Source organism: Buteo buteo, chromosome 16 (assembly GCF_964188355.1).
Source record: "Buteo buteo chromosome 16, bButBut1.hap1.1, whole genome shotgun sequence".
Lineage (NCBI taxonomy): Eukaryota > Metazoa > Chordata > Aves > Accipitriformes > Accipitridae > Buteo > Buteo buteo.
The window spans coordinates 25,814,825-25,833,202 of NC_134186.1; the positions used below are offsets into that span (position 1 = coordinate 25,814,825).

Below are 18,378 nucleotides of genomic sequence, written 5' to 3' on the forward strand. Positions count from 1 at the left end.
GCTCAATTTTGCTACAATGTTAGCTCCAACAATGCGTTAGAAACCATGTTTTTCTTTAAGATCCTTATGTTTCCATGGCAAATTGACAGTATGTGGGTTCCATAGTCGTATTTACTGCAATTGAAGACGGATTATGTTCATTCTCAGACAGACATGATTCCCTGTTTAAAGTGAGACTTTCAACCTGTTTAGGAGTGTTCATTCCTATCCCACACCCCAATGCATTTTTTATACATGTATCTGTTTGTCCTCTTGATATTCTGATATCATCCTGAACGGATAGGTGTGACCCTTATGGGATACACAGTCGTAAAGCTACCAGGCCGTGTCATGCATTTCTTCGATCGTGCTTTCTGCAGAGGCATGGGCTTGTGGAGAAGGTTTTATACCTCCAGCACGAACACCACTAGAGTTCACATCTCTTACAGAGTGAACCAGGCCTTACTGCATGGTGTCCCTTGGGATGAGCTCAGCCTAGGAAATCCATGTAGCCGTGCTGTTGAATTTTCATTCAGAGGTGTCCCTGAACATACATTTCATGCTGGGCACACTTCAAACCCCACAAAACATATTTTAATGCCATGGCACAAATGAAGAGCTTTAGCAGATTGAAGGTAAACTCTGGGAAAACTACGGTATGCCGCAGAGACAGAGCAGGAGAGGCCAAAGACATTGCCATCATTCTTGGCCCTGGCATTAGGAGGAAATTAAAATGCCCTGACATGCCTTCAGCAGCTCCTAGACTTGGGGGAAAATTCCTTTCTGACCCAAAAGCACCAACTGTGTAACTATATAGAGAAGAAAATAACCATATACAGAAGAAGACAAATGAATAAATACACTAGAAGTATGTCAAGGAGAGGGAAAAAAAGGTAAATCCTGGTCCTCATAATGACCAGAAGAAGCCCTGAAACAAAGAATTGTGCTTTGCTTATCTATTTCTATTTTAGACCTGGAAGACTCAGTCCCAAAAGACAGAATCTAACATTGATCCTCAGTGTTTTACTGACATTGGCATTATACGAAGGTCATGAGCTGTGACTTAGTCCTCCTGTAATACAAGTAGTAATAATAGCAAAATCATATTTGACTAAGAGACGTTTGGGATGGGAGCAGAGGAAGGAAATGACTCTGACAATTCAGGAAAAATGCTTAGAATGGAATGAGTTTCAGGGGCAATTAATCTTTTTGGGTTTCAAGCCAATTGGCTCATTTTTCTCTTTGGGGACAAACTAAAGAGAAAGAAATGTATTTATTTTCATCTCTGGATTTCTAATCTCTGCATCTGTGCAGCCCCACTATTCTCATCTACCTTTTCCAGGCAATTCATATTACATGAGTATTCTGCATGGAAGTGCATTATAGATATCGTTACTTGGCTGGAAGAAGTGCCAGCTCAAAAAGTGAGCTGAGAACAGTGGGAGTACAGATGCATGCCAAATACTGAATGCCAGATGGGTGACATATGGGTTACACATACGATATCAGAAAGTAAGGGGTCCTGGTTGGAAGCATCCTTTTACCCCAATGACTGGGAGTGAAAATTGCTACAATGACTCCATAAAGCTAAAACCCCTTTCCTATGTGTATGGGGAGGAGTCAATTCCTCAGTTGAGTCCTATGTACTTCTATTTATGTAATTTTTTAATATAATTGACAAATTCCACAATTATCTATGCCTCTCTTCTCTGAATAAGTGGTTCAACTTTGTGAAAACAAAACTGTTATGGAAACCAAATAATATGTCTGTTCTAAAGCATATGAAATACCTTAACTAAAGTTTATCCTTAAAAAAAAAATAAAAATCAAGGAGTAACTCTGTTTGTTCAAAACACCATTTTTTATATACATTTAAAAGACCAAATACTGTAGGTTTAAGGTGCTTAAGTATATGCTGTATCAATGAATTATGAATGCCATTTCACTAAAATCCAAAATAATTAAAGAATAGTAGGTGTTGGTAACTGACAGCTACAAAACAAGATTGCAGATATTTTAATGGATTTACATTGAGAACTAGGAAGGCATAGAAGGTTTCACATCACTCTTCATGATAACCTAAAGAAGTTTTCAATGGCTTCAATAGAAAATTCATTCAAGACTGTAACTGAAGAGCTTTCACCTCTGAAAAGCCACTGATCATCATTTCATGGAAGACCTATCTACAGAATAGGGAAGTTTGATTATTTTGTTAGTTTTCTAGGGAATCATGGCAGAGGGTGAAAACATTTCGTACCGCTACAATAAATTAAATCAAAATATTATAAGGTGGTTTATTCTGACTGTGAACAGGAACCTACGGAAAATGTAGCCCATGTTCTTTTCTGGGACATACAACCTCTGTACTTGACAATTTTATAGTAATACTGACCATATTATAGAGGACCTTATTTTCATTGGGTAAAGTATCTGTATTGAACTAATACTTTATTTGTAAACAGTGATAAAATATTTTTCCTAGTCTTAGATGAGAGTCCTCTGTTAAGTAAGAGTGGAAACTAAAAAGGAGTGAAAACATGAGTTTTCCTTGCAAGGTTTTCCCAACCTAGTTTAAAGATGAGATGAAAATTCTGTCATTAAAAAAAATGAAATTTATTTGGATTCAAGTTGGTGAGCTGATTATTGCCATTTCTTACAGAAAACACATAAAATATGTTGAACAAAGATTTATTTTATCAAACATATATAAAAAATAAATGGAGTCTTGACTATCTTTTGGTGTTCTTTCTTGAACAGTGCTTGTTCGGGAGAGTCCCAGAGCAGCAGCAGCTCTGAGCAGCTGAACATGTATTGCCCAAAGTGACTTTTTAGACTATTTTGTCAGCTCAAGATTTCTAAGATATATTATCTTTGAGTCTACCTACTATCATTCATCTTTGACAGACCTCCTCCTGCAAAAGGCCAACAACACAGCACAGAACTGATTATGTTGTATTTTAATACAACCCAAAGAATTTCTTGTCTGAGAGGAACTGCAAGGCTGAATGCTGGATTAAATGCTTTATTTTTTGAGTAAAACAAAATGTCTAGGGAGAAACAGCACAGGAGTTAGCTGGCATGCCTGTAGGCATGCAGCAGTTTTTCAGAATCCTTCCTTCTGCAAATGTTGCTAGCAATGACCATTTATGATCATCCTTTTAAACTTATTTTTTCCTTTGAGTTGTGCAGTGACTGAATACATAGAAGTTTCAGGGGTTTAGCTGCCAGTTAACACTTCCCTTCTTACAAAGTGTATCTCTACCCATATCAGGTGTGATGAGGGCCTTCTAAGACTTTGATACAGAGCATGAAAATTTTGACAACCTGAATTTGCTGTGATTTGATCTGCCAGCTTTGAAGATAAGTAAATCCCAAAGTATTCACAAGTCTTTTAACCACATGGACCGTACAAGGACTGGATCAATCACCAGAGTGAAATGCCCTGCAGAGACTAAGTCCATCTGTATCAGTAACACAAAGTCCCTTTCGCCTTCTGTCTTCTCCAAGCCCCTCTAATGCCACTGACTCATACAGGTCAAACCAAAACCCTAAACAGTTTCCAGGCTGCACCTTCCATTGCCTGTTCGCAGACCTATTTTTGATATGTCAGTGTGTATTTTATGAAGAACTTGGGCACTTCTGGATGACAGCATCATTGCAATCGATGCTGAATGTAAAAGATTCCTGGGTCATTAAATTCTGATCGTTGCTCTTACCAGCAAGTGCATTACATCATCCTTTCATAAGCAGATCAGGTTCCATCTCAGAAGTAATTAGCATTTGCCCTATTTTTTTTTGGAGGCCTTTCCAGCTTGTTACTTCTTACATTCTGTAGATATCTTGTACCCATGCTGTTTTATTTTAGCGGTTTTAATCTCTGAAGTTTACCCCAATAGCAATCCTATCTTCTTTCTTTTGCATCGTTAAGCAAGCCAGGCCCCCTTCACCTCATCTTCTTTATTCTTCATTCATCTGATTGGCCTATCAACCCTTTCTCTCTCCTGTTTGAATTCAGCTGGGAAATCTCTAAAACCTGCGATTTTGTTTTACAACTCATTATATCCATATATATCTAGATAAAACTCTGACTCATTTCTTCTAGCTCATTAGCTTTAGGATGGCTTGCTCTTTAAATATGTCATGTTTCAAACCAAGACCATCTCATTCAAATTACCTTGCCAAGTTCTAGGGCTTAGACTGTGATTCAACTGTCTCTGTTGATTTAGAGATATATAATACAGTTATCAAAGAAAACACCTGTGTTTTTATCTTTCAAATGTTTTGTGGAGCTGGTTGGGAGGATAACTGCTATGCGTTGGACTCCAAAGCTACACCTGTACTGCTTTGTGGAGCGTTTTCTCACATATGGGCCACGTGTTACAGCTGATTGGACCTGGACTGCTCAGAGCAAATGCAGATTCCTTCAGAGCAAAGTGACTGTGACGTTAGTGTTTTTATGCAACCAGCCTAAGCAGCATTTTGTTGCATGAAATCCAGTGTACCTGTTGTATTGGGCTGAACTATCAAAGCAGGTAGAGGTGATTAAGGATACCTGTTGGATAGAGTGCCTGGAGCTTACTATGTCAGAAGCACACATGGGGGGGGGCGGTTCAGAGAGGATTAGTCTTTTCCCCTCTGAAAGGGATTCTGGTTATGAGTTATCATACATGCAGTAGGGATTCATGGAGGCTCGGGACCTGGGAGACAACTGGGAGCAAAGTTATTTGGCAGCATTGACGTATCTGGATGATATAATCCCAATAAATAATAAGTTTCTTTGTCAGCTTGGTCTGAAAACACCTGGTGTAATTTTATGTAAACTGTGTAGCAAATTTTCTACAGATACCAATTTCAAAGGATTTGGATCAGTGGGGGATAGAATGCAAAAATAAGTCCAAATTTCAGACATAATCCTACTCCTGTTAGTTCTATCTGAACAAGCAGGGCCAAATTCTGAAATGTTTATATTTAGTCCTGAAATAACTCATCAAAAGTAAATGTAGTTCTCTGCATTTAGTATCTTGAGGATCACTGCCATTCTATATCCAAATAGTTCTGAAAGTCCACATTTGTCAGCTAAGAGTTATACAGGTGCTTCTCAGTAACAGAGAAAATAATATTTTAGCCTATGATGTTCTTGCCTGAGAGTTGCTTGGAAGCTAAAAATTTAATGTCATTAATGATGGTTTACTTGCTTCCAATTTATGTAAATACAAACAGAGCTCTTACTGACTTCTGAAAAGATTATTTTTCCTCAGTAATACATTGTGACAATTTTTTGCATTTTTTTCAGCTGTTCCCCTGTACATCAGTGGTTACCTCCTTGACTGCAAACTGTGAGTAGCCACTCATCTGGAATATTTACATTACCTGCACTGATGTTTATTAAGGATGTACCTATCATGTCACTTGTTCATCTCCTTTGCAACCTAAATATTCCTGATAATATTTCTCTTACTCTATGTGCCTTTTCAGTCTGTAATCATGCTGATTACCCTTCTTGGCACAACTTCTATTTAAGTTTATGTATTTGAAATGAACTAAGTGAAAAAGAACCCACTATGGGGAGACACTGTTTAGGTATTCTGCAACATATAACATCATTCTGACTTTTCTCTAGTATAGGCTAATTTCCTGATGCCTCTGTTGACCCCTCTACTGTAGACATATTCCTGTGAAATGCTCACCCTGACAGTTTATGGCTTCATAAATGATAGACAGAATGTAGTGGGTTTTTTGTGAATCGGGCCTCTAATTTGAATAAAATGGCATAGGGCTAACAAAGCTGGGATTATGCCATGAATATTGAAGTGGTTGATGAACTCAGCTGCCCAGCAAAACAGATAGAATAAGCTACCTTTGACATTAGAGAGCAACACTTATTCCCAAGTGCCAGTCTTAGGTTGAACGTGCTTCATGAAAGAATTGCTTAAAACCGATCCTCTTTAATAATAGTCTGTGGCCAGAAGCCATAGTATTGCAGCTTTATCTGGCTTTTTAAAAACATGATAAAACAGGTTATTTTCATTCATATGTGTACAAGGGAGGAGGGGGATGTGTGTCTGTGTGCCCTTCATAGTAAATCCTATTATAAGCCCTTCATGAAGCATTAATATGTAAAAGCCGACCTCCCGCCATCTAATCTAGTATAATAAGGGCTTGGATACATTATTAATTTTTGTCACACATCTGAGGCCCCCTTTTATCAACCAAAACCCCCATCCAAATCCCTTGGATTGCATCATTAAATTGTGAAAACAGCTTCATCATTCATGACAGAAAAATAGAGGGACCCTGAGCCATATGGCAGAGGGAGCAGCAGTACCAGCCACCCATAGATGTTTCCCCAGTCCCCTTCTTGCAGTGACTGGTGCTTAAAAGACCCTGCAATGCAGTAAGGTGACAAAATCGTCTTGGGTTTTTCATGCGATATTGGCTTCTTTGCCTGGAAACAGATGAACACCAGTGCCTGGGATAGGAGCCCAGTTTAATCTAGAGGATTTTGAACTGAATGTGAAAGGTGGGGTTGGCAACTACAACTTCGGGGGTTCTTTCTTACAGTGCAAGGTCAGCTTATGTCTTCAGAAGTGCAGAAGTTGGCTCTTGTCTAACCTTTCACAAATGCCCTGGTCATGCCGTGAATTATACATCACTTACAAATCAGAAAAACACACAATATGTCTACCTGCTAAAGGGGAGTGAAGAATTTCTCTTTTTAAAACAGAAAAATGTAAAGATGTAAAGTTCTAGGAAATCTTTGTACTTGTATTTCTAAACCAATACTTTACCTTACATTTTTTTATGCTTGTTGTCATTAAGGCTGAGTTAGGGAGAAATATTCTGATTTCACTGACACACTAATGACACAGTTTCAGTGAAAATCTTTGGGACTCTGAGATGAGATGCACTGACATACAGTTGTCTGAAATATCATTCAGTTTATTCATGCAAATAATCCTATCGGATTACTTGCTGGGAAGAAGGATTTAGCCCTTAATAACAAGATGAATGGCACTTTAAAAACAAAGATGAATTTGAAGTGAAAGGTTTGATTTATATATTTTCCTTCAGGTTAGAATGTGACAATGATGAAGAGTTCAACATAGATGAGAGATAATTGCATTGTAGAGAAATTTAGTATAGTTATGTAGCGGTGATTCTTAATGTGAATAGTGCCAGGATTTTGCGGTTTAACAGATAATGAGAAATATGTGTCATTATCATAGAATTATGGTAGAATTATAAGGTGACTTTAATTTTTTTTTAAATTGTCATTCTATTCTGCCCTTTGTATCTCTTTGTGTAAGAAAGTTCTAATGTTTGAGTATACACAAAACACCTAAAATGGTCACTCAGGTCTGTTTTACCAAAAAAATGTCTCTGATTATTGCAGATCTATTTTTGAAACAGCACTTAGCATGTACAGTCAAAACCTGCATTTCTATTTTAAATATATAACTGCAAACTTGGGAATCAATTCCCTATCCTGTGTAATCTAACAATGACCCATTAATTTCAGAGAATCTTTCCTGATTTACAGTATTTAAACTGTTCACTTAGGAAATCAGTGAGGAAATACTGCCACAGCATTTTGATAATGCCTTTGATAGGGCAAGGTGTTTATTATAGATTTCTGGCATGGTTTTTAAAGAATTTTTAAAGAGTGTTTCAGAAGTTAAAATATAACAATATTTAAATTATCCTGAGATGAGGTGCTAAAAACCAGTACAGTTTCACACCTTTCCATATATGTGTGACAGCAGAGCAGGTCGTTTATTCACAGACAGCTGCAGCTTTGCAATAGCATGGATGTGGAATAGAAAATATTAATTTAAATAAAATTATTATATTTCTAGATTAAAAACAAAACAAGTGCTTAGTTTTAAGGCCATCTAGCCTAACATTCGCTATGGCATTAACCATTATGTTTCACTTGATTATCCCTTGCATTTTGCTTAATTATCCCTGCACTGAAAACATTTTCTAATAACTGAAATATAACTTCCAATATAGGAATTTAACAACCAAAGAATAAGAATTTTGCATGTAATTTCTCTGGTTGGGCCAGTGGTGGCTAGTCATGATTGTTAATATTTATGCTTTTTTCATTTATATGGCTGTCATTTACTGATTCTTGTTATATCTTTCCATGGGACTAAAGCACACATTTATACCCAGCAATTTTTTCTAGTGGAGTTGTACGCATACTGTGTAATCAGATCGCCTCCTAGTATTCTTTTTTATATACTGATAACCTGAATACATAGTTCTTGCTATTTCTTTCATTATGTGACATTATCTACAATCCTATCATCTTTTAAGTAAAGACCTCTAAATCAATCTCTAATTTTTCAACAGTCATATTAATATTCATGTACCCAAACCCAAATTACCCGCAACAATCCGAGGTCAGTGTCATTGACCTAAATACACTCACTGCACTAAATCCAGAAAAATAAATAACCCAGGATTACATCGAATTCCTTATCAGCGCATCGTGTTGGAAGCTCATGATGGGTTTCTAGTCCAGCATGGCTTAAGATCCCACTCAGCATGACTGCTTCCCAGGGTGGTTTCCCACTCCCTGCTGTTACTTTGCACTTAAGTGTCATATATATTGAACAGAATTCAGTCTACCAAATGGTGTTTAATATATCATCTGATTGTCTGGTCGTTTTTGTACGCACAAGTTTATCAGCATTTATACGTACTCCTGAAATGGCTGATGAAATGTGAAGATCATAGTAGATCTTATTTAAAGACTATTCAGTGGTATCATAATGGTATCTAAATCTTTGAAAGGTTCATAAACACTAGCCAGTTAATCATCAGTCTCCCAGTGTGATAAATACCACTAGTCTGGTTACAGGCATTCACTTGGTAGTGCAAAACACAAGAAGAAGGGGTTTCATCACACTATGTGATGACCCAGGCAAATACCCCAAGTAACCTGGGGTCCCTATATAGTATACAGGCAGGGATATGCATATTCTGGGAATGATGCAATACCCCTGAGGTTTGAAGTGCTTGTTAACTCACTTGCTTAGTTAAACAGTATAAATCTTCCTGGAGGAGCTCAAAGTCAGGAAAAACTGCACCAGTTTCCAGTCTGCTATTTTCAAAGCATCAGAACAGCAAAATCTGTCTATAATACAGTTGTTAAGATACTACAAAAGAATGTAATTATTAAATGAAATTTCTGAATTTCTCACCAGAATATTGTATTCATTGCATTGTGTCAGAACATTTAAACATCTTGGCCATTGGTATTTAAATGCATTCCATTTAAATCAAATTTTGAATTATAAGAATTGAAGAGTCACCAAACCACAAATTTATTTTTCTTTCCTTTAATAAGATTTCAGTCACTGAGAATGATGATTTTTTTTTTTTAATTGGTAAAGATTAGATGAATTCTGATTAGCGCTAGCAGAAGTTCTTCACGTGGACTAAGTAGAAATTAAGACTAAGTGGGGTTGGAGGACTGTCAGCATTTCATACCCTTTCTGTTCACATCACATTGTAATCATATAATGACAACCCCTCTGGTGGGAGCCTCTGTAATGCTGATATTAAAACCTGTAGTTTAAAAACATTCAAATGAGATTTATGTGCTTTTAAATGGCATTAACTACCTTTATGAGTAATAGCTCAGCTGATTAAATAGTATGGACACATGGTATTAGGTCATCACACTTGAATTTCCATGTTTTCTTGTATTTTTCAAGGAAAAATACTTTTAAACAATGCAAAAGCAACTCAATTCCTTCCTCCTGAAAACCCTGCTCACACTAGTCAAAATCCACTGTGATTTAATGAAAAACATAGCACTGAATCCCCAACAATCTCAAAAAAAAAAAAAAAGTCTCACTCTTCGTTCACTTTTTGGGGAGAAAGCTTTGCTATTACTAATCAGAAAGGGTGTAAGCAAGAAACATTTATATTATTTTGGATTTGTCTCTGGAATCTGCTTGTCTATGCTTGCCCCTACAGTCTCAAAAGTTCTGAATCATAGTCGATTTTCTCTTGATAAAGATAGTTACGTAAACATCTCTGCGGGGACCATGAATTCTACTCCCAGTGTACTGCAGCCTGGGGAGAAGGGTGCTTTTTTTAGTGTGAGGCTGTACGTATGTTCAAATAGGAGAAGTAACCTAGATTACCTGCAAACCTGGATGTCCACGTGACAAGATGCCTTCTCTAAACTACTAGAGCCTGCTCCATACTCTCTGCTACCATCGTGTCATGCTTAATCGACGGCAAGGTTAATTGTTCATTTTTCATTGAGAACTTAACCCTGAGAAAAGGTATAGCTGTGATAAACCCTACCCATGGGACTCCGCATTGCGCTTCCTTTGTTCCCCCAGTCTGCTGTGGTCAGTTGCATAGTGCTTTCATACCAGGATCTTCCAGAGGCAGATCCTCCTCTGGGACAAGAGGTCTCTAGCCTCTTGGCAAAAGGGAATCCTCTTCTATTTTCACACACTACTCAAGGGATGCAAGTTTAAAGCTTCACTGATTGCAAATGAGGGGGCACCTGAGGCCAAATCCGTGTCTTTTGAAAAATTATGTTGTCTTGCAATGTGCTGAAGGTTCTCTATTCCTACGGAAGTCAACAGAGGTTGCAGGTGTTCGGGAGCACTGACCTTTGTAGCATACTAGCAAACTTCTATTGCCCACCAGAGGTAAGTGCTCAGGAGATGTGTTGTTTCTGAATGTTCTCTGGAATTTTCAAACACAGGTTTTTTGACCTCATTGGTACTATAGCAGCATAAATACACCTCTTTTAAGTAAAGCATTTTTCTTAGTGTTGGGCTGAAAATACTCTATAACAGAACATTCTCAGTGAAGCAGTGAGATAAATTGAGACCCAAGCTATCAAGTGCAAATTCCTGAGAAACTCCATTTACTACTTGTAAATCTCTAAATCACTAAATCCAATCTGTCAGAAGTAATGGGGAGCTATGCACGATAAGAGCAGTGGGTCAAGGCAGAACAGAATAACCATGCAACAGCAGCCTTGAGTTCTACAATTAGCAAAGGATCTCAGTAAAATGCTACCCATTGACAGACTCAGTTGAAGAAAATATGTTAGAGAGTTCAGAGCTCAAGTTTGCTAATTCTTGATTGGCAGTAAGCATTTTAAAACAGGGTTGGAATCAAAATAAAAGGTTTCAGCCCAGCTTGAAATTAATGCATTGTGTCTATAAAGGTTTTCTTGATACCACAGGAGGGTCATTTCTTTCATGTGTTATACCTTAGAGAAACTCTCAAATTATGTCAACCCAATCTCTGTAATTGGTTGCTAGACTGAATCTTAATGTCAAGCAAATTCAGTGCCATACACTCAGCAAATCCCCTTCAATAACAAATTAAACTCGCAAAGCACACCTTAACCCTCCTCCCGGTTTCCTTCCTTGACACTCTTAGCAGTTGGGAGTCAGTTTTTCATTTGTGCTATCTTTTCCATGTAATCATTATCTTCTTCCCTTCCAGGGAATGAATCTCTTGAAAATGTCCCTTTTTCTTGAGCTCAAGACTGAGTTTCTCACAGATTGTCTTGAATCTGGTGATGCTGTTCTAGAGTCTATTAATTTTTTACACAGAGCACATCTGAACTTCATTTTTCTATATGAATTCAGACTTGCTCTGAATGCAAAGGAAACCATTGATGCCACAAAGATATTCAGTGAGGCTTCTAAAAAAAGAAAAAAAGTTACTTGGCTGTCATCCACCAGTGCGAAGGGACCAGTTGTGGCTGTAGCACGAGACATGTAAATCAGCAGAGACTTTTATAGTAGCTCATATTCTATTGGTGCTGCAGGCCTCTAGACCTGCGTACTCACTTGTCTGACTTTTTCTCATGCAGTTTCTTGGTAAGGGTACGGACATCAAGGCTTGCACCCTATTTTGGGTGCCGCTTTTCCCTACAGCCATCCTGTTCATTTCAAGTTGAATGTGTAGATGTCAGAATCTCTTTGTAGCATTCAGGAACTAACTTGTATTTTCACCTCCTCAATACCCTGTTATTCAAACCACTACATCTAGCTTTCAGCACTATATTCTCTGCCATTTTTATCTACAAACTAAGTATAAATCACAGCCACTATCCACAGTTTACTATTTGCAATTACTGGCATGTAAGTCGTAGCTAGTTCCTTAATTAAACCTGTGATTTACATACTCATTTGCCTTGTGTTGGAGTTGTCTCAGAGGCTTCCACAATAGTAATAACTAACCACTAATCTGTGAAAATTGCTGAGTTAAAATATACCCAGGTTAATAACTGGAACTAGTCCTCATTTACTGTTGTAAATGTTTGTGAAGAGGAGGAAAATTTGACTCACATATGCCAGGTTGTGTGTTTCTAACACTGAGTTTTCCTGGGAATGTCCCTGCCATTGTCTTGCAAATCTTTGTAGTTGCACCACTTTAAATCTGAATTGATTCAAATGACTTTACTGATGTTGCTTGGGTGAATGAATACAGATTTTTGATTCTCTGAGTCAAATTCTGCAGCCTTTACTCAGGCAAAACTCCAATTAATCCTGAGGAGTTACAGACTGTGTAAAGATGCAAAAATGCTCGAAGGAAGAAGAAAAGAAGAACCCTTTAACTGGCTGTTAATTGTTATTTGAAATGGCCTTTTACATTTCTGAACCATTATCAGAAAGATGGCACTTGCAAACAGACTGGCAATGGATACCCCTGTTTAATGAAAGTTGTGTTTTGTTTTATTTGCTTTAAAAAGAGGTTTATTAGCATTATCTCAGTTACAAAGCATCTCTCCATTAGTAAATACTCATTATTTTTAATGTAGGTCTCTGTCTAGAAGGTATTTACCTTGGAGAGAGCATTTTTGCCGCAGGTCCCCTCTCTCCCCCCCTTCTTTCTCAAACAAACACAAGTAAGCTCGCTCGCCAGGCAAAGCCTCTCTGCCTATCCAAGCCTACCTTTGATGTTACACTCTCCTGAGAAGAGTTAAAGCTATATATTGCTGATTTTAGTACCCATTTGCACTTAGTTTGTTAGTGTTTTGAAGAGTGGCACTAGGACCTTCCCTACTTCTGCAAACGATGAGCCTATGGCATTAAGCATGAAAGTGAAAGCCTCATGTGTCTTGAATACTCAGTGGATCTAATTAACAGGTAGAATCGCACCCTGGGTGCTTGAAAAATTGCCAGACACCATAGAAACGAGTCCTTAAGTCCCCGCACCATCTGCACTTTCTTTTCATTGTGGAAGTCTCATTGAAACATGTTTTTCGACCATTCTAAATTCATTTCTCCGTTAATGGAAAATTCCTGCTGATGGTTTTCCTTCTCATTAAAACAAAACCCATAAAATTCTTTCGTTCAATCATGGAAAAAAAAAATCTCTCAAGCTTTGCTGAAATAATGAATCTTTGAATTCGCCTCTGAATACAGGTTGTTTGAATATCATTGCCACAACCTCCGTAAATGACTTTTTAAAGGAAAAAGAAACCAAGAGGAGATGTCCCCCGCAAAACCAGCGGGTAGTCTGAAGATAGCTGATCAATGCCTCATCTCATCCGCCTTTCCACACTTCATGCAAGCGTCCCTTCCTTTTTTTTTTTTTTTTTTTTTTTTTTTAACGTGACTGTCTTTGAACCGGGGACGGGTTGCCTGCGGGGATGCAGGGCAGCTCCCGGGGGGGGCGCTGAGCCACTGATAGCCCCCCTCCCTCCCCTCGTACGGGACCCTGGGGTTATTTAGACCATCGTTACCTGTTAGCCGCCAGCCGGGAGGAGATATACCCGCCGGGGATTTGGGTGATTATGTATCCCCAGAAAAAAGAGCCGTGGATCATGCCAACTGTTTCAGGATCCCAATTAAACTTCGCTTTCTTCCAATGCAAGGGCCCGGGAGAGAAGGAGAAAAAAAAAAAAAAGAAGAGGAAGGCTGTAATCGTGCCAAATTAAAGCATTCACCCGCAGTAACTTCGTACCTCTCGCCCTGTGCAAGGAGTAAACTGTACAAGGAGTAAGTTGGCTTGTCTCCGGACTTGTAGATTTAACACTCATCTTGTCTTGAGCATTCACCTCTTTTTCACTACGCTGTAATTCGCTTTCAAAAGGGGCTCGTATCATTTAACGCCTTTTAGCAACGTAAATTCTTTCACCCGGGTGTTTTCAGAAATTCCTGCACAATCTCCTCGTCTCCCTTACAGCGCGGCGCAGCCGCTGGCAGTGGCTTATTCGACACCCTCCTTCCCCCATCCCCTACATGTATTTTACGAGCTATCTGCGTTTTTCAAAAGAAAAAAAAAAAAAAACAAAAACAAAAACAAAAAAAACCCAAAAACCCCACAACCTGTCCGCAAATTAATACCGCAAAATGGGGCTGGGAACCCAAAAGGAAAAATAGGAATAAGCGGTAGAAATTGTTTTTCTTCCAAGACGGGGCTTTCCGTCCTACAAAGGGCGGCATGGGGGGGGTGGGTGGGATGAGGGGGGGCATCGCGGGTTGAAGCGGGGGGAAATTCTGCGAAACCATCAGAGCCCGTCTCGCCTGCGCTAAGGTGCTTGATGTGGGAGTTGTACTGGGAGGACACGGGATTTACGAGGGAAGGGTTCCCACCTCTTTAATAATTTTTCCTCCTCGATGTATGGTGCTGTTATTGACCATATCCACGATGGCCACTCCCAAATTACATCGGATCCCGAAGGAAATGCAGAATCCCAGTCCGCTCATGATGGCAATGATGTACCTCCGGGGCAGCCCGAAGCAGGTACAGTCGCACAACGGGGCTTTCTTCTCGGGCACTTCCATGGGCTTCCCATCTTCTGTCAGCTCGATGGTGTCCCCGGGCTTCTGCCTCTTCTCTAGGACTCTGCCCGACACAAGAAGGGAAAGTCAAGCCCTGGCCACTTCGCGTAGCTGAAGGCTTAAATTCCCCGCTCCCCCCGCCCCTTTGGCTCGCTTTGGATTGATTTGAGGATTTATTCCTCGTTTTCCAGTCACCTTCAACTGTTCTTTGGCAGTGACCTGTGGGAGTCAGGATTAGTCATCCCCAACTCCCCCCGCCACCCCGCCGCAGGAGCCCAGGGAGGAGCTCTAGCTGAGAATTGCTCATCTATCATTAAAGACTTCTGCTTAAATATGTAGGACGCATTAAGAAGACATCATCTGTAACCACTGCAGAGGCGCCATGTTGGGTAGCCCAAGAGGCATAGTATGGAAACCGAAACAGTCTTTTGGAGAAGGTTTTATTCCCTCTTTGCTCTATTAGGAACACCAAGGGGGATCATCTTGGTGTGCGTTTCGCTTCAGGTCTGGGAACAAAAGAAATATTAACAGAAAGGGGGAGGGGCGGTATTGCTACTTATTTTAGATTTGCAAAATGGCTGTCACATGCAGTGGAAGAAAACATGACCGTCTTTAAAGAACTGGCATCTCCGGAGAAGTCTTTCCAAAAGATCGCATCTGCTCAGCTACACGTTGTGAGGGCGTGATTGCTTAGCAGGTTTAACCTTCCCAGATCAGCTTTAAACTCGATCTCATTGCCCCCACTCCCTTGTTTTTGCATGAGAATCCCATCTCCTATAAAACAATGTGTAGGAATCTGAAGGGAAATGGTTATTTGCAGCTATTTCGAATCAACAGAAAAATACCGAAAAAAACCCCTGCCATCCACGAAAGGTGGTTTAGAACATTTCATTTTATTTCTTCTTTGGTGGAAAAGCTTTAAAAATGCCGTGTCGGTAGTAAGAAAGATCGGGTTTATCTAGCAAGTGTCCCATGCTGAATCTCTTAATCTTCTTTTGTAGTCACCGAGATATTTAAAAGACAGAAAAAATAACCGCTTCCATCCTAGCTCCGTCAGCTTGAGGAGCGAATATGTGACCATTTCCCGACACTCTGGACTCTCCTACCCCTGCCCTCACCCCGGTCTAGGAGTGTTTTCTCACGTCAGAAATTCTCCTCCTGGAGCATCTCTTTGAGGTTAACTCATCCGGCTAATGGGGCAGTAACAATTAGCAGAAAAAGGCTCAAAAGGCTCTCCGTGTTCTGGAGAAAATACAGGGATTTTCTACAACAGTTACTCACTTGAAATTCTCCCGTGTTTTTCTTTGCTGGGATAATTATTTTCATGCTTAAAGACCGCAGCATTAAGAAATGTCTTAAAGTTGTGAACAAAATAAAACACCGTGGTTTTATGTTCAAAATTCGTTCGTGCGAATAAAAGATGGTGTAGAAATGTTTTCTCCCTGAATGGGCTTCTTGTCTTCGGGAAGACACTAGAAATCAATGCGTAAGGGTCAGGAAAACTACTTTAATTCTAAGAATCGGCAACAAACTACTTCAGCCCCGTGCGTTGAAAAAGACTAGTAAATAGCGCATTTGTTAATCAAGGGGGGAGTTCAAACGGAGTTTTGCTGGAAAATACAAACACCGTTTCTCCATTATTCACTGTGTGACTATATAAAAAGCAGTAGACATGATCGTTTTGTTTATATCTTGTAGAGCCTTTTAGCGCGAAAAATAGGTTGATTTCCTTAATTATATTTTAAGGAGTTATTTTGGATTATCAATTTTTTCTTTTTCTTTTTCTGACCATTGAAAACGACTTAAATATGACCAAAAACTGTAGGGTTTTCACTGCATTGTTGGTGGCTTTGGTTTTGCTTTTGACTTTTCAAAATTGTACCCTTCTTACTAAAATGGAAATCTTAATTTTGTCTTTGCCACTTCATTGATATGTCCCCTTTCCTGAAAATGGCAGCAGAAGTTGTGACTCATGCTGTGGAACAGCCTTGTGCCTGTGCCCAACACTGCCGCATAGGTATGGAAAAAAGACTTTTACGTGACCTGCCCTAGGCAGATAAATCCGCAGTTACCTTTGATCTGTAATTCGGAAAAAAAAAAACCCAAACCAAAAACCAAACCCAAAACCAACCAAACCACCAACAAAAAACCACTTCGGGTAATTTCTAGCAGAGGGGACAATCGAAAATACATTGGAATTTCACAGACTATTCTCAAACGTCCCGGAGGTCACTAAAGTCCCCAGATTGGATGGAGCACGGTGTGTCAACTTCAGTGCATACACTTTTTAGGTATGCGAGAATTTGGGCTAGTTTATCTGTGTGTACAGGGCTCGAAGATGGTAGAAATGTTCTGTACACACAGAAACATGTTGTTGTGGAGTGATGCTTTTGAGTTTAGCAATTGCAGTTGTGTATTACTTATAAGACAAGTGGATGCTTCTCAAGGCAGACGGATAAATAATTAAACACATCCCTCTATATGTTTCAGCTTCAGGAGAAAAAAAAAAATCGTTCGGATATCAATTATTTATACATCTCCATGTTTATCTTCCTCTGACGACAAATTACACAAGGGACAAGACTAATCGAAACCAGGAAAGATTATTATTATTATTTTTTAATGATTGGTAAGGGCAGCGGGAAAGATTCTGTGACTGCATTGCAAAATTAACACAGAACAAAAATACAGGGAGCTGCTCTCTCCTGATTATGATTTCAAGATGGGATCCTGTTTTCGTGGGAGAAAGATGGGGTAATCTTTCGCTACATATTTACTGACACCATCTACGAATCAGATAGAGAAGTTACGAGGGTGCCATATTGAGAAGCTTCTGCACTAGTTTCCAGGCTCCAGATTATATCGGCGGTATCTCAACAGCTCCCAGCCCCTCCACCACAAACCTCCCCAAAGCATTCGACCTCCTTCAGCAGCTGGCGGTTAAGAAAAGCTTCCAATTATTTCTTGGAAGTAGGGTCCTCTAAGAGATCTCAGTCTTACCTGTAGAGTTGACCAAGCGATTTTCCAGCAAAATTCTTCAGTCCCTCCTTGCCAGGGGTCAAAATCCTTTGTTTTACCGACTCCATTCCTGCAGGGGTGCTCGCTGGACTCTGCTCTGCTCTGGATAGGGCACTGCTACGAGCAACGAGGGTTCATATTGGTTTAATCGCTTAACTTTCCCCCCCCATTAAATGGCTATCAGTGCACCTCCGGGTAAAGGGAGAGCGAGAGGAAGCGTGTGCGCGTGTGTGTGTGTGTGTGCGTGTGTGCGAGAGAGAGGGAGAGACGGCGTGCGGAGCCGGGGGGGGAGAGGGCGAGGGCGAGGGAGCGCGCCTGTGTGCGGCAGCGAGCGGGGAGTCTGAGCGCGCTGCAGGCAGCCCCCCGGCTTTCCCGGCAGCGCGGAGTTGCCGGGCTCGGTCAGAAAGTCTTCTCGGCCTCGCAGGGTTCGGTGGCGGCGGCTGGGGGCAGTGCCATGCCCGGCTGGGAGGGGACGGAGATCCCTTTGCCGGGAGCGTTTCAAAGCGGTCTCGGTTTGGCGCTGGCGGCGTCCCCGGCTGGAGGGCTGGAGGGGGAGGAGGGGTGCGATTGGCCGCCGTAGGCAGACAGCGGC

The 18,378-nt window shown here is 40.1% G+C and overlaps 1 protein-coding gene across 1 annotated transcript in view; it reads right to left on the bottom strand.

Annotated features, from left to right (window-relative positions):
* Window positions 1-17,854, bottom strand: part of SLC17A6 (solute carrier family 17 member 6) — a 31,616-nt gene extending 13,762 nt beyond the window's left edge. The window contains exons 1-3 of the mRNA XM_075047116.1: window positions 17,769-17,854; window positions 14,580-14,832; window positions 13,727-13,845 (exon numbers count right to left, since the gene is read on the bottom strand). Coding sequence (XP_074903217.1) covers window positions 13,727-13,845; window positions 14,580-14,832; window positions 17,769-17,854 — 458 coding nt within the window. The remainder of the gene's footprint in view (window positions 1-13,726; window positions 13,846-14,579; window positions 14,833-17,768) is intronic.
* Window positions 17,855-18,378: the final 524 nt, after the last annotated feature.